This window comes from Apis dorsata, unplaced genomic scaffold (genome assembly GCF_000469605.1).
Source record: "Apis dorsata unplaced genomic scaffold, Apis dorsata 1.3 scaffold_220, whole genome shotgun sequence".
NCBI classification, from domain to species: domain Eukaryota; kingdom Metazoa; phylum Arthropoda; class Insecta; order Hymenoptera; family Apidae; genus Apis; species Apis dorsata.
Window position 1 is genome coordinate 1111364 of NW_006263502.1, and position 16619 is coordinate 1127982.

The window sequence follows — 16619 nt, forward strand, 5'->3', positions numbered from 1 at the left end:
TCGAGGAACTGGCTGTTGCCCAGAGCTTTGAGGGCGGAAACGATCAAGTTCTCCTGCTCCCTGCTCTTCGCCTTCCCGTTCCCCACTTTCTCGCGTATCTTGTGCACAGCCTGCTTTATCTCGGCCACGTTCTCGCACGAATTTTGTTGGCAGTATCTGCCGATCACCTGGCCGACACCGAGATAACCTAGCCGATGTAGATCGGGCTGGTCCAACAGGGATGTGACCACCGCCACGGACGGAAGGTGCACGTGGCGTATAAGAGCGAGGCTTCCAGCGTAGAAGAGCAGCGTCTGGACGTCGGTCAGCTCCTTGTTCTTGATCAATTCCACCCCGACCTCGGCCGCCTCGCCGGTCCTAGCGCGGAACAGAGCGTCGAGGAACAATTTCTGATCCTCTTTGTCCCCGGAACGAACCTTCTGGTACACGGACATGATGTCGTTCTTCCCGCTCACCCTGAGAACCTTCACCAGATCGGCGAATTTACCGGCTGCCTCAGGCCTCACGCCCCCTGCCACCTCGGCCTTGGCAGCTTTCAACGCGTTGCCAACCGCCTCCGCGGATGACTTCAACACCGGCTCCGGAGATTCGAAGATTATGGACTTGGGTTGAGACACGGTTACGGTCGGGTTGTCCGCCTTCTCGCTCTTCAACGTCAACGTCGTTTCCACGTTCGTACTCGCGCCGGCGTGTCCATTGCTGAACGGCCTGAGCGCGTACTGCTCCTTGGAGACCGCTTTGTTCAGGATGCCGCGCTTGAAACGTTGCTCGATCGACTGATGCGAGTCGAGAAGAGGAGTCGATTTCACGCCTGCCTCCGCGTCCGTGTTTCCAGATATGAGGCCCTGGTTCAAGTTCTCGCGGAACGCGCACGCGGCGAGGTTTCTGTTCTTATTCACGATCAGAGAATCACCCTCTTTGCGGAAATTGAACTCTGTTAGACATGTTCCCATCACGTCGGTCTAAACAACAATTAAAATTTTTTGACGATCTTTGAATTTGAACAAAGTGGATGTTGAAATCAGTCTTCGAGTATTCATAAAGAAATTGTTTTCTCAATTTTTTCTTTCAATTGCACGCGATTGGACCAATTGAAATGAATTAAATTGTTAATTTAATTGTTAATTTAATTGACAGAAAATAAGTATTGGATTGTTTTGGGTTATTCGATTCTTGAGAGAGACAGTTTGCGATCAAGGCAATAGAGAAGGGTTTAATTACGTGAGATATTGATCTTCGAATCACTTTGAATAACATGGAGTTGTTAAAATTGTTTCAGGTTTCACGAACCTCGTGGTGTATCGTTGAACCGCTATCCTGCATAATGGCCGATTGGAACATGGAGACAACTGCTCTTTTGATGTTGAGGGATGCTTGGGAATCACCTGGCTCGGTGCAGAGCTGAGTGTCGATGTGGCCATCGTGGTAATTGAATTGGACTGCGTACTGTTCGATTTCTGGGATCACCGGTGGCTGAAATGTACATTTATTCATCAGCAGCAGATCAGACTGTAAGTACTATTTTATTTTAGTTTCAATTCGAGAAAAAAAAATATTATATAAAGTTATATCATCGACATTTTTAATTTTCGAAATCAATTCGAGTTTTATTAGGTGTGCACGCTTTGACGTGTCGTTTGCGTGACTCTGCAAACTAATTGCATAGTTAAAGTACGCAAATAGTATTTAATTAGTAAATTTTTAAATATACGTATAATTTTCATATCAAAGATTATTTTCCGCCGATGAAGAACGTGAAGGTTGTATTCTAAAATTTAATAATAATGGTTCCATTCTTTCTTTTAATAAATTTTTCCTAGCGCGAAAGGAAAATTGTCAAAGTGTTGAAAAAAAAATGTAAAAGTAAAAGTTTGAACCTATAAAACTATTCTTTTGACACTTTGACTCTGTAAATTCTGATAAAAGGGGAGAAAAGTGTTAATTATGTCGAATCAGAGTGGAAAAAACGAGAGAAGAATTTAAAACGTTTTACCGCTTCGTTGATCTTGACGTTCTTCAACCGTAGTTGATTAATGCAATCCGGTTTCGCGGACAATTCTACGGTGGCCGACAGTTTAAGGGACGCATCTCCTTGCGCATTGGTGACGGATGTCACCGACAATCCTTCTAAATTATACACGTATGTGCGCCCTTCCTGATACGCCTTGCTTGGGTGCACTATTCCAAAAAAGCAAATACACGTTGTTACACGATTCGTAGATCGTTTTATTAAGAATTAAGAATCAGCTCGAATTGTACACTTACTTCCACGGCAACCGGTCACGCATGATGGCCGAGCTGAAACGATAAAAAAATAAGTATTATATAAAAAATGAAACCGTTCTCGAGATTAATTTAAAAAAAATTTAGAAATAATTTAAAGATAGTTTAATTTTCTGTTGAAACTATATAGGATATTAAATATATAAAAAATTATCGAAATTTTATAAAAATATTTCTCTCGTTTAAAAATCAAAGAAACGAAGAAGATCGTAGAATCGTAGAACCAAAATTTTAGGGATCGGCCATTGTTAATTTTAATTGTTCTAACTCATCTCATCGCTGGACGTTGTTGGTCAATTTTGGTAACGATTTATAATGATCAATAAAAGGACGAGAGAGACAGAGTTGCATTGAATTGAACCGAGCCGGTTCTTAAAATGGCCACTTGAATTCGTCATTAAGGGGTCAATAGTTGGCCACAGATCGAGATTTGTTTCGACGTCGCATAAACACGGTCATAGCCAGCGCATAATAATATATAACAGCATAATAACCAATGAGAATTATCCCAATCACCCGTAATAGAGTAATAACGATATTAATCGTTAACGTAATTGACGAATAATATAATACAGTATAATATATAACAAGCAATGTAGAAACAAAATTTCGAAAAGTAGCAAGATATAAGCTCGATTGAATCCACGTTAAAAATTTTCGATCAATTATCAAACATCGATTCATATCGATATAAGTAAAAAGCTTTGAAAATTTGATTAATAATTTTAATCTTTTAAACGTCCCATCGATAAATACCCAATATATAATCTAAACGCGGTGCAATACAAATTCGCCAAGCTTCACAGGCTTGCTGATTAAATTTTAATCGAACCAATGTTCAATTAAAATTAAACTTTCAATTAACAGCTGATAGAGAAGTTCCGTTATAATAACCATCGACACGTTCCACTCGTAAACTTCGAGGAATCTAACCTTTAAATCGATCGTTTTATATGCAACAAACCTAATAGAATACGTGAGGATCTATGATATGTGATTACGGTGCGTGACGAACCTCGAACTTGGTTAATCCGTCTCTTTTGTATTTAATCGACTTTTCTATTTAATCGAGTCTTCAGACTCCCTCGAGGGCCGTTTTCTCCTTCTTACCTTACCGTGCCACGCAATGAAAGTTTTGCGTCGTTGAAGGATTTCGGCACGTGACGCGAAATCCAGACCGGTCCCGAGCCCAGACCTGATAAATTGGCTCGAAACGGGGTAAGGGAGGGAAAAAAAACCCTTCTCTTTGCTCCCTCGAAATTCAGAATCTGTTCGACAGTCCTCCTCGAATATATCCCCGAATATCTCCGGATTATCGGAGGCCACCACCATATTGTCCCCCCCACGATATTTCGAATTCGAGCAGGGTATCTCGATAGTTTACCTGATAGATTGGGGCGGGATAGTGTTGCTGACATAGCGATCTCACATCTGCCATCCCCTTTACCGAAGTTAAACGACTCGAGAAACGTGTTTCTCGGGTTATCAACGTGAGACGATAGATATTTTTATGCATTTCGTGGTAACCTTAGCGAGAAAAATTCTTCTATCCGAGGAATCGTGGAAGAATCGTGTGTGTCTGTGTGTGTATATATTACGTAGAATATATTTTCGAAATATAAAAGTTATTTTGGAAATAAATTTTTTCTATTTTATTTTTGCACGAAGAGGTTCTTTAAATTGGAATTGAATAATTTATGAGTTTCGAAAGAAGTGTTCTTGAAAGAAGTGAAATATCAAAGTTTGTCACGTACTTTTTTTTTCACGATCTTTCCCTGTATTTTTTCGATCATTCGTAATTCACGTACAATTAAAAAAGTTGTAAAGAATGAAAGTTGTTAGAACTGTTGACTTGAAATATTTGATATTTGACGAGCGCACGATAATATTAATAATTAATGGTCTAAAAATAATTAAGGATAGATAATAGAAAAATTATTAGATATTCTAAAAATCTTCTTGAAAATTTATTAGACCAACGTGTACGGGTAGAATTAAAATTTGTTTCGAAAAAATTCGGTCAGCTCTTAAAAAAAATTAAAAGAGAAGAGCTTTTTTTCTTTCTTAAGGCTCATTAAAGTGTTGTGATGCATGTAAAAGATAACTTGGTAAACGATATAGAAAATATGCACGGTGAATGTTTATGAAAAGTTTCGTGTTTAAGAAGCTTCTATCATCGAGCCACTTTATCCCGTTTTTATCCACTATTTAGATTTTTACCGGATAATAATGTAGAAAGTGGATAACATCGTAGAAAAATGCACGCGTAGAAGGCTTACAGAGGCTTCATTTGCTCGAGAACTTTTTAATAAGTCTTGTCTTATCGAAGCGCTTTTATTATTATCTTTTGTCCTTTCTATTCCTACAATTTTCTTGTTCTTTTGACGAGTTGATACTTTAAATAAATGATAATTTCTTTGACGTTCAAACGAATAAAATATTTGATCGTCAAAAATATTTCAAATGATAAAATTAAAATTTCAAAATTCATTCAAAAATGTATTTAAATTTCAATTTTTTAAAACTTTTTTTTAATACTTAATTATTCAATCGTTAAAATGTAAACCTTTTAATTATTTAGAATTCTGTAAAAATGTAAAGATTTATTCATTTTTTAATTATTCATTTAATATTCCACACCCTTTGACGTTTAAACAAGTAAAATGTAAATTTTTTTACCCTTAGGATCTCAAGCACGACAACTTTCTTCGCAATTGAATATTTTATAGTATCTTTTTTCCCCATGAAATTTCTCTCTTATGTTAAATTGTTTTAAAATCAAAAAATATTTAATAAATACTCGCCAATATCAGCTTTAAATATTTTGAATATTTTAAAATGTTTAATTTTCAAAAAATTGAAAAATTGTGTTTGAATTTCTTCACGTAGACTTTTTGAAATTAACGTAAAGATCAATCATTCGAATAATGAAATATTAAAAGATAAATAAATCTTAATATTTTGATAGCCAAGTAATTATCAATTAAATATTAACAAATATCAATATTGAAAATATTTTTTGCGAGCATAGTAAATCGAATCACTTTTCTTTCGTTCGATCGATCGAATAATATCATAACGTGTATATCGAATCGGTATCGTTTGCTTTCGAAGGCCGCAAACGATAAAGTCTACGTGACCGATGATTTATTTCGTTCCGTTCATCGCCATTAAAACCGGCAAAAAGGCCATAATAAAAAATCTTATTGACTCGTTTTATAATCGATTACATTTTTTCGCGCGCCGTTGATTAGCCTTAAGGGGGAAAAGAACGATGTATTTGTGCAGAACAGGCCTGAACCTCGTAGTAAGGTCGCGTCGATAATGTGATAATCGCTGACTCCGGTGACCCCCGATCTTGAAACATTTATTTTTAGTCGATTCGATGGGTGCTCGGACGTGAAATTAGGAACTTTAGAAATTGCAACGATATTGTCTATGAAATTTTAAGCTGCTTGCCTCGTTACAATCCAATTGCAATTTTATTTCAATATCGTACAACGTTAAAATGTTCGTGTAATATATTGTAATTTTGTAATGCTTTAATATCGTGGGATATCGTAATTTTTTAAGATATTGCAATATAGTAATATCGAGATCAATTCGATAAGGAATTTCTAGATTTAGATTTTTTTAACTCTCGTTCTCTTCTCGTTCTCAATCCCAGGATTGAGTGAAATACCAGATTTGAAATTGTTGAGACTGATGCAAGTGTATTAACAAGAAATTCTTGTTGTCGAGATTTGAATATAATATAAGATACGAATAAAAAAAAAAGGATAATAATAACATCCTCTGATATCTTTATTCTTTTTTTTTCCTCGTTCTTCTCCTCGTTTGTGATTTAATAATAATAAGAACAATTTTTAGAATACAGAGAATTATTTTCGTACAGCATTATGCCGGCAACGTCCACGTGAAGCAAGTAACGCAACATCAATGCTCTTTTGTAAGAAAGGTCATGATAAATTACGATAAAGAGTCCTCCGGACTTGTGAACGTTTCCTGTCACGTAGTGCTTCGCCATTTCTCCTTTTTACCGGATCCAGATTGGATTTAGCTCGAATGGAGTTTGCTGGTCAGAAGATTGAAATTAATACCGATCCTCGTACAGGTTCAATCCTATTGGTCGATCGTGTTATCCAGATCAGAACTATCATAGGAAAAAAAATAGAGTCTCTTCTACTTCGTTGTTATCAATACATCTTTTTAAATCATTTTTATCTTAAACTGCCTGAAATATAATGTGCGATTTTCTTAAAGATAATGCCAAAGAGGATAAAATTTATTGCTTGATTAAATTCATCGAAGAAATCGAAATAATATAATATCTTAATATGGATTGATTATTTATCTATATATAAGAAAAATTCATAATTTTAGATTAGGTCAGAAATATCTTATTATTTGTTCAATTTTAAAATTTATTTTATCATATTTATTATTTTAGAGAAACTCGAGATAAATTTTTCTGGAACGTTTGATATTACTATAATTAGGGAAATTTCTATAATTAAATTATTATATTTTGTTTAAATTTATATATAAGAAAGAATGTTTTCACTTATACTTCTTGATTTTTAAAACTTTTCATAAAACTCTGCATAAGTCTGCACACATTCTGTAAAAATAATTTATTTCCCCTCGAGAAAATTATTCTTGTTTTGCTCGATACGTTTGAATCATTATAATTGATACTATATGACAGCAAATCAAACAGGGGAGTGACTTTTTCATTGTTTCATAACGTTTATAATTTTTTATCGAACAGATATTGTTAACTTATTTTCGACGAGTTATCATGTATCATGTTTTTTTAAATAAAACTCCTGCCATTTTATTATAAAATTTTTAGAAACGATAAGAATCGACAAAACATCTCAAAATATCGATCGATCGACATTTCAAAATCTAATTTCCTATTCTTCTCCTTTTTAAAAAATTAATTATTTTAATTGAAACATACATTTGCTTGAAATTCTATTCTACCCGACAATTTATTTAATTCCAAAACTTCGAAATATTAAAAATATGTTTCCTGTACTTCCTCTCTATTATGAATTTAAATTTTCAAAGTATTTCTTTTTAAATCCCACGCGCATTCTAAAATTTAAGATTTTCTCAATTCCGTTATTTTCCCTCTCCATTTTTCACACAATACAAATTCATTTCGTCCAATTTACACTCCCCAAACGGGATATGATACAAAGCAAAAGAATTTTATCGACAAAACCTTTCAACGAACCTAATAATCTCGAAATTTCTGGTTCTACACAACGTTCAACAGTAAGCCGCGAATCCCGGTCAATTTTCCTTCTCAGAAAACTCAGACGCAATCTCAAAACGAAATGAAACGATCTTCACCAAAAGAATCTCGAGGCTTCTGTCGAGTTTCGAGCGAATGGCAGAGACCTCGTAATGGGGCGGCAAATTAAATCGGTCGGATCGCAATTTCTCTCTTTCTCTCTCTCTCTCTCTATCTCTTTCTCTCTTCTTCCATTATCCGATTATGTAGAGATTCGCCATTTGGTGTCGCGTAATCGCTCCTGGATCGCGAATGAAAATTGCAAGTGTCACGAGTGCTCGAAATTTCAGCCGTGTGGAAATGTCTCTCGTTTCATTGTGGTTGGTCTCTGTTCCACGTGGTGGCGGAATAAATAATAATATCGATCGTACGATTCAATAGAAACATTCGTGATTCGTTCGTGATAGAAATCACCGTGATAGAAACGTGTATACCTTGCATGACAGAGATAGTTCGATGGGATGATATTATTTTTAAAAAGTGTTCCATCATGGATTTTGTACGAATTTTTTTATTAAAATTAAGAAAAAGATGTTGAAAATTATGAATATTTGATTCTTATTGTATTCAGAATTGAATAATTTGTAATAAATTTTCTCACTAAGTTTTATTTAAGAGGGGTGGAAACTTTGAAAATCTTCTCATTATATTTCCATTCTGCCATTTTAAGTACTTATATATCGTTTGATTCTTACGAATATTGTAAAATAAGTAGTTATTTAAAAGATTTGTATGTATGAACTTAATGATTTATTCGTCTAGGGATCCCCAAATTTTCTTACTATATTATTCTATTTCTGTTAAATATTTATTTCTATTTGATTTTTATGCAAGTTATTTAGTAACTCTTTAGAACACTCTTCATTCTCACATTTTCATCTAAATAATTTATTTTTATCGTCTAGGAAAATTTCTAAATTTTCTAGATATTATATTCCATTTTCATTATTTGAAAGAGATCATTTTATTCATGCGGAACACGTAATACGTAAAATTGAGCTGGCTTTATTCACCTTTGATTCCATGATTACGGTGGTTTCTGTTTAAGAAACGACCCAGTTAACAGGTTGAGCACTATGACCGCGTATATGCGACCGGTGAATGTCGTCAATGTGGGCTATGGACGTGCTCGAGGTAGCACGAGGAAGCACGTTTCATCTATTTCACGTAATAGTGATTTTACGTAATAGGAAAGTAACAGCTTAAACGTTTCTGTTATATCTGATCGATATTTTACACAAAGGATAAGTATCTCGATGACGATGATAGTCATCACAAATATCGTGTGATATTTCTATAAAAGATATAGATAGATAGATTCAACATTTAGATTGATATAAAATATGAAACGAAATAATAATTTCTTATATTGAGCAAGATCTAAATCCATTTCTAAATCTCTTTCGAGTATGCGATATTTGTTATTTTTACAATAAAACGATATATTTTTATCCAATTTTCTTTAAAAACCAAAAGTAAACGTAATTTGCACAAATTTAAAATGTGATTTAAATTTAAAACTTTCTAATATATCAAACGTTACATAGAACATCGAATAAAATAGTGATCTATTCGGTTCAAATTCGATCTTTTCCCGTAATCATTCTAAGATTTTGTACCAGAATGATGTATAATAACAACGCAACCGAGCTTATATCGTATCTCGTCTGTTTTATTGGGAAGTAGGGACGTTGAGATCAAATCAATTTACCAAATGTCCGGTTGAACATGGGGGACCTGTAATCGTTTCAATGATATAGACCTCGTTCCAGCCGGTTATGTACCGCGAGATACCGTATATTAGCGGCCCGGGGTGATTTTAGGTACTCTTAATACCGTGTCGAACAAACAATTACCATGAATAGCCCTAATCGCGTTATTGCCGTTACTTTTTGAAGAATCCTCGATTAACATTCATTTTTAGGGAGGAGGGGAGACCATTCAGTTTCTGAATCGCTCTTTTAAAACTATGTTTCGATTCAGGATTTCAGGAAAAAGAGTATTTATATTTATTAAAGAGTTTTAAATGATTAAAGTATCTTTTAATTTTTTTTATCAATTTTTATATTGGTAAAAAAATATATTGGTAAATAAATTAAAATATTAAGAATTGGCGAAAGAGAAAAAATTAAAAAAAAAAAGTTGAAGAAATAAAATAATTCGGAAATTTATTTATAAATCCCTTTTCTTCTTTCTAAATTTATCCAATTAAGTTTCACGATTCAAAAGCGAAGGCAAATAAAAAAAACTTAAAGAATCACAATTCTTCCAATTCAATCATTCGATTATTTCACGGAGACAGAGAGCAGCTTTTATCCAAATTATTTGCTCAAAAATAAATTACAAGTCCGCCTTCATGGCTCCTCTATATAGAGCCAAACGACTTCCTTAAGGATAATCGGTAAAGACGGAATAAGAATAATCAAAGGGAGGTGAACATCTTCGAGGCGATACCATTTACGAGCCACTTTATCGATTAACTATTTCTGGGCGATGTGTCTTCATTAACGGAATTATAGCCGTTTAAAACGAAAGTTAGGTTAGATTGCGAGGGTAACCCCTCGTGCGCACGAAGCTTTCTACCCGTAATTTACACCACTTATAATTCCCGTGATACATTGTTCCCAGCTTTCACGTGTTCATCGCGTGGAAAGGTACCGCAACGGGGCTGCAACATCCGCTTATCGCGGCTGCAATTATCCCAAGCCGGGATGTAGTCTGCCAGCCGCCATCGAAAATTCATTTCTACCGTCACTCGAGACGCTCTTAAGCGGTCCACTGTCTTCCCGCCGGATTTTCCACGCGATTTTCCTCCCCTCCCTCTCCCTCCCCCGTGATCTCTGTGAAAATGACAAGAACGTGGGAAGAACGTGGAATTCTCATAGTTGGGGATTTTCTCCGAAATGTTATATCTGAGGGATTATTTGTCAGAAGAAACGAGTTTGAGAAGTTAATGATATTTCGATTTTTTAACAAACTTGTTAAAGAGATTTTTTGGTGATTTTTTTCAATTGTTGCGAAGGATATAGATGTGAGAAATATTTGAAAGAGAATTAATTAAAAATAATTTAGTAATAATTTTCTAATTTATGGATATATATATACATGTAAAAAGTTTGTAAAATATATATAAAAGAATTTAAAATGGATAAAGTATTTAAAGAAAGAAAGAAAAAATATATATATGTGCTCTTTTAAAAGAGCAAGAGCACAATAAATTATTGATCATTTGATTTAAGCTAAGGTTAACTTAAGATTGAAATTTTTCCCGACCAAGTTAATCTTCATTCAATATGGCGTCAAGTAGATCATGAGCTATGTTCTGTTCCTCTTCCCTCTCTCCCTCCTAGGTTCTCTTTATTTCTTCATTTATTTTCAATTTAATCCCACGCGTATAATGTATATTTCCCCAATGGATTTCATATTTTAACAACATTGTACAATATTTTCATATAAAATTTTCATCACCTTAGAGACGGATTCATCAGTCTCAAATAACATGATTATTTCTTCTTTTTCTTTTCATTCCTCTATAATTTATTATCACTCTTTTCCTAGTTTCGTCAATATTCATTGCATTTATTCGCAAGCAATATTTCTCAACAAAAGTTTCTCTGGAAAACTTCTTCTATTCTCCGAAACAATGTCGCAGTCGGAAGTGAAGAACGAAGGAAGAATTTATTAAAAATTTCCATGAACTTGAAAAAATTAAAGTGCAACGAAGCTCGCACCCGTGACAGATCGACAATATTGTTCACATTGAAGTTGTAATCGAATATTCCGGCCCCTAATCCGGCGAAAATAAAGTATATTTTCTTGATTCCACGGGGCTCGATAAATCGGTGGAGCAGGCACCATAGGGGAAATTCGATCTAGAGCTAATCATGACGGGTCGTATGATAACAGTTCCCCGCTGCACCACCGTTCACATTTATCCGGGACTAGTTTCGAACTGACCTTTCTAATTTTCCACGATCATATCTCGGAGGAAAGTGGAATTCTGATTAGCTCGAAATTACCGTCCGTGGAACGAAATTTTATGTGGTTGAATATTATGGGGTCAGTGTATTATGGGTGCCCAATCCAGGTTTGCCCTTTCCACTCCTTTTAGAAATTGGAATAAATTATTAATTTCGTATCCATTGTTTCTATTCATTTATTCTTAGTCTGAAACGTATTAAATTATTAATTCCACTATTCATATTTCCAATCATTTCTCTTTTCAAATTTCATACATCTATTTTTATTCGCTAATCTCTCTCGTCTTCATATATATTATATTAATGATTTCAATTTTACAATAGAAATTTTTCTTGAAATCTTTAATAATTCAAAGCAAGATTGAGGTTTGAAAAAAATTCGAAAATTATTTTTTTATTTTCTTCGTTACATTTATTATTTCTCTTTTTATTTGAAATCATTCTAAAAAAATTTTCCGTTTAAATCAAGACATGTGTTTTCTTTATTATTTCCTGTATTTAAACGTGACAGGAACAATGTATATATATATATATTATTTATATATATATTCATTATATATATCACGTAATCGTTTGAAAAAATATTTTCATACCGCAGTTCTATTGTTTAAACCGACATGAATTCTAACATTGAATTCTAGCGTCTGCGGAAGTAGGACAATAATAACGACAACTGACCATTGGGTAATGATTCAAAGAACTCGCAGCCTAATCATTGTCCATCATCGTCCATCTAACTCCATCGACAATAGGACCGTGCAAAGTGGAGGAAGTCTCTGGATCATTGATCTCGGTATTCGGTGTCACTCCTTTGTAAACAGTCGTTTAGACTTGAAGAGAGTGAGAGAAAAAGAGAGAGACAGAGAGAAAAAATGATCGAAGATGATAGAAATCATTCGATTTCGAAGGATACATTGTTTATTTTGGGGAAAATTGCTAGTTTCGAAATCTTGGAAGTCTTCGAACCTAGCTTCGGGTGTCCTCAGAGACTCGACCCATTTCCTCCAATATTATTCCATTTTCAAGATGGGACTTTGAAAAATTTACTCAACGATGCGTTCCTTTTCTTCTTTTTCTTTTTTTTTTGTTCCGATTAATATTTATTTCATCTTTTTTGTTAGGTAAAAACTTAACCAATGGAAATTTTGCTCTCCCTTTTAATAATGAAACGAAAAATTTTATTTGAAGTGTAATAATTTATTTGAAAAGTATACGAGAAAAAATTTAGGAATTTTATTAAAATTTAATTTGTTAAATTATAGAATGAAAAACTTTTTTTTTTTTCGAAGATTTTATTCAAATATATTTTATGTATTATATATCTTCTTAGATATTATTATGGTATTTTAAGAGTAAATTTAATAGGAGAAGATTAAACGTTGGAATATATTTTATAAAAGTCGTGAATGTGTTTATTTTTTAATTAAAAAGAAAAAAACACACAGAAGAGACAAGATAGTTAATTACGATAATTTCTAGCAATAGTTAAGGAAATATTAATTATAGTTGTTATTTCATGTCAAGTGTCTCCACGGTCGTAAATTATTCGATATTACTGCCTGATAAGTGTAGTGGTTTATACAGTGTTTTATGATCAACGCGGATGAAGATAGGAAACACGCAAGCTTGATGGCTTCGGGAAGCAAGACACGTTAAAAAAGCTTTTTTCTTTGATGCATCGTTTCTAACTATTGTCAGGAAACACACGTAAATCCATGACGGTAAGAACGTAATAATAAGTTAAATGTCACAGTGATAAGTTTTACTTCGAAATAAAATATTGAACCGAGGATGGAAAACGAAAACTTTATATATATATTTCTGTTATTACTCTATTATTTTTTTCTTGAAAATGAAAGAATAATATTAAAAAGAATAATTTTATCGAAATTTTTAAAGTTGATAAGAAAAATAACGAATACATAGAAAATCAAATTATTTATTTATATATTTTTTGGAAAATGAGTTCTCTTTTTAATCTTAAAATCTTTTGAAAGTATTGAGAACAATTGAAAAAAGTTGAATTTATAAATATAATTAAAAAAAGTTAAATAGAAAAACAAAAAAAATTACAAATATTAATTAAATAAATATTAATATTTAATTTTTAATTTATGGACGGAGATATTCAAAAGTTAAATCATAGATATTATTTGTTACTTATTACTCCTTTTGAATTTTCTTTCGAGAGAATTACCAATCGGTCTCAAAGTTCAGACCATGATCTCTATGATTCTGATTCGAAGTTGTTTGCAAAGATAAAAAAACTCATAAGTTTACGGGGTCAAAGATAATCGTACGAATCGATTCTGCTATTTGTGAAGCTTTAAAAATCACTATATTAGTCGATTTTTATATCTATGTTTACAGCTCATGAATTGTTAAAAATTTAATATTCGTTTGTCAATTAATATATAATTATTATATATTTATTATATACTTATAATTATTATAAAAAAAGAACCTATCTCATCATTCAAAAATTCAATCAACATTAATTATCAGACTAATCAAATATGTTTTATCAGTAACTTTTTCATATTATTTTTTCCATTTCTCATCTTCATTTAATTCCATATTTCAATCTGCACATATAAGATAATAAATAATCGATAATAATGTTGTGTACAATCTCTCATAATTTGAGAAATCATATACGTATGTTTTTTGGAATAAACAATCGTTCGAAAAATATAGGAAGATAATAATTTCCAAGATAAGAATGAAAATACATAACCAGTACAGAAATTAGAGTACAAGAAGAAACTGCTATGTGCCAAAGCCATAGACGCAGAATACTCTAGTAGCCATTAGTAGAGTATACTGACGTCCACTGTGACGCAGCTTGCTCTATGAATAGTCGCTGCAGTTAAACTAGAACAAACATAACAAAAGACGAAAACCAGTCATTAGAACTAACCAAATACCAGGATCTTTACAAAAGAAGAAGAAGAAGAAAAAAAAACGTACGTCAATTCTAAAATAATCGGACTAAAGGAAAAGTTAGTGAAAGAAAAAAATCACTAGGATTCTCTTTCACGATTGTAAGAATAAACTGGTATTTTTTCAAATCATTTAAATAAAAAATTATCAATTTTCTCCAAAATACATAATAATAATAATAATAAAGAATTAATTAAAGAAATAAAGAATTTCATAAATATCAAATTGACTTGAAGCAACAAAAATTTTATAACCTTAAATTTATCATCATATTTGTCAATTCACTAGAGAGCGTAGAAAGAGAATTCCCATTTGAATAGTAATGAAAAGGATGGACTAAAATCATAAAGTAATTTACTCATAACCGAATCCTATCTGTTGAAATTAATTTCGACATCGGTCTGTCTTGTTAATCTCTCCACCCTTGACACGACCAATAACCTTTTGACATCAAGAAGTGAAAGCTCATTGACCCTTTCTATCGTACGGAACATGTTTGATCGAGAAATTCACATAAGATTTATTAGAACCATCTATTAAAATATATCTCAAGTTCTGCAAGTAATTTCATTTTAAAAGAAAAATAATAATACTTACATTTACTTTTATTAATAAATAATTAATAAAAATTTCATATTAATTCATTTAATTTTATAAAGATTTTGCTACTTTATAAATAGTGCAAAATAGACGATTTTGTATGAAAAAAATCTATAATAAATTTAATTATTCATTTATTTTTTTGCAAAAAATGATAGCGAAGTTATCGAGTATTATCTTAATAAAAATTCTATGATATTGTTTCAAGGAATGGAATGATAAATATATATTTGGATTTATTTCATCCAATAATCCATAAATTCAATATTCTAATAATAATAAATTTCTCCATAATAAAACCCAAGATATTGATAAAAAAAAAAGAAAAAAAATTCGTACTCAAACCGAACCAAAAGAAACAAGTTCAAATATATCGCAATATATCTCGCAAACTTTTTTTCATATCTTGGAATAATACGCACGGTTCGAATTAAATATTGTCAAAAAAGAAATGGCGCCTATTCTCGTCGTCTTACCCGGCCCCGATACGCGTTTCTGCAAAAAACTTTTATGCGAGATACGTATCTGCGAGGGTGGAACTTATTTACCTGGCACACAGAATTCCTGGGAGACTGCAAAGGGGTAGTTCCATGCATTTTAGAGACGGTCGGGACTAGCTGAATAAACTTCTACCTGAATTTCGTTGCTGCGTGAGGATATTCCTTCCCCTCTTATTGTGAATGCCCGATACCTCTCCTCGCGTAAATTGAATTTATCGCAAAATATTTCGTCAAACCTTCCATCTCCCTTCCTTCTCTCTTTCTTTCTCTAACCATTTATGGGTGAACCATTGTTACGAACGAAATTTTAGACAAATCGAATTGAACGCCTAATTGAGTGCCTCTGCTATCAATCTTATTATACGAATTGGAAATGTAAATTATCTTCTTTATATACGAAGTAAGTAAAAAATTGATTCATCCAACAGTTCGTGTCAAAAACGTATCAAAATCTTTTTTAATTTTTCTAAAAGTAAAATAATTTTAAAATCTTTAATTCATATTCGAAATTATTCCATTATATATACACAATATTATAGAATATAATTATATTGCAGAAAGATTACGTGATTGATTAGATATAATCAAATCACGAAGCAGATCTTGAAAATTGAAGTCGAATAAAAATCGTTTTTGTTAACAAGTTTCGATTATTACATTAGAAAAATATTGTTTCGAAAATTCTAATATTCGTTAATATAATGCGTTATTTTCTTTCTTTTCTTAAAAAAGAAAAAAAGGAAAAAACCATAACGAATTCTATTCTAACTGAACGAGAAATCGCATTTGATGAGAATTAGATAGAATCATATCTGTGTGAAGAATCTGGTTATACGAACTTGTCCTCCCACAAGTTCATATAAACAGAGTTCTACGATACGATATATTTCACCGTCGTGTTTTGTCGTGCAGTAATGGAGGCCGGGGAAAAAAAGTTTTCACGAGACGACGTAACGAGTTTCAAGTTCGAGTGTATGGAGTTACGTCCTCGACACCCTGTGCGGCGTA

General features: G+C 32.6%; 1 protein-coding gene across 1 annotated transcript in view; it reads right to left on the minus strand.

The window, feature by feature from the left end:
• The window catches only part of LOC102677924 (apolipophorins), a 37699-nt gene that overhangs the window by 17671 nt on the left and 3409 nt on the right, over window positions 1-16619 (minus strand). The window contains exons 2-5 of the mRNA XM_031510288.1: window positions 2266-2298; window positions 1994-2178; window positions 1291-1473; window positions 4-962 (exon numbers count right to left, since the gene is read on the minus strand). Coding sequence (XP_031366148.1) covers window positions 4-962; window positions 1291-1473; window positions 1994-2178; window positions 2266-2298 — 1360 coding nt within the window. The remainder of the gene's footprint in view (window positions 1-3; window positions 963-1290; window positions 1474-1993; window positions 2179-2265; window positions 2299-16619) is intronic.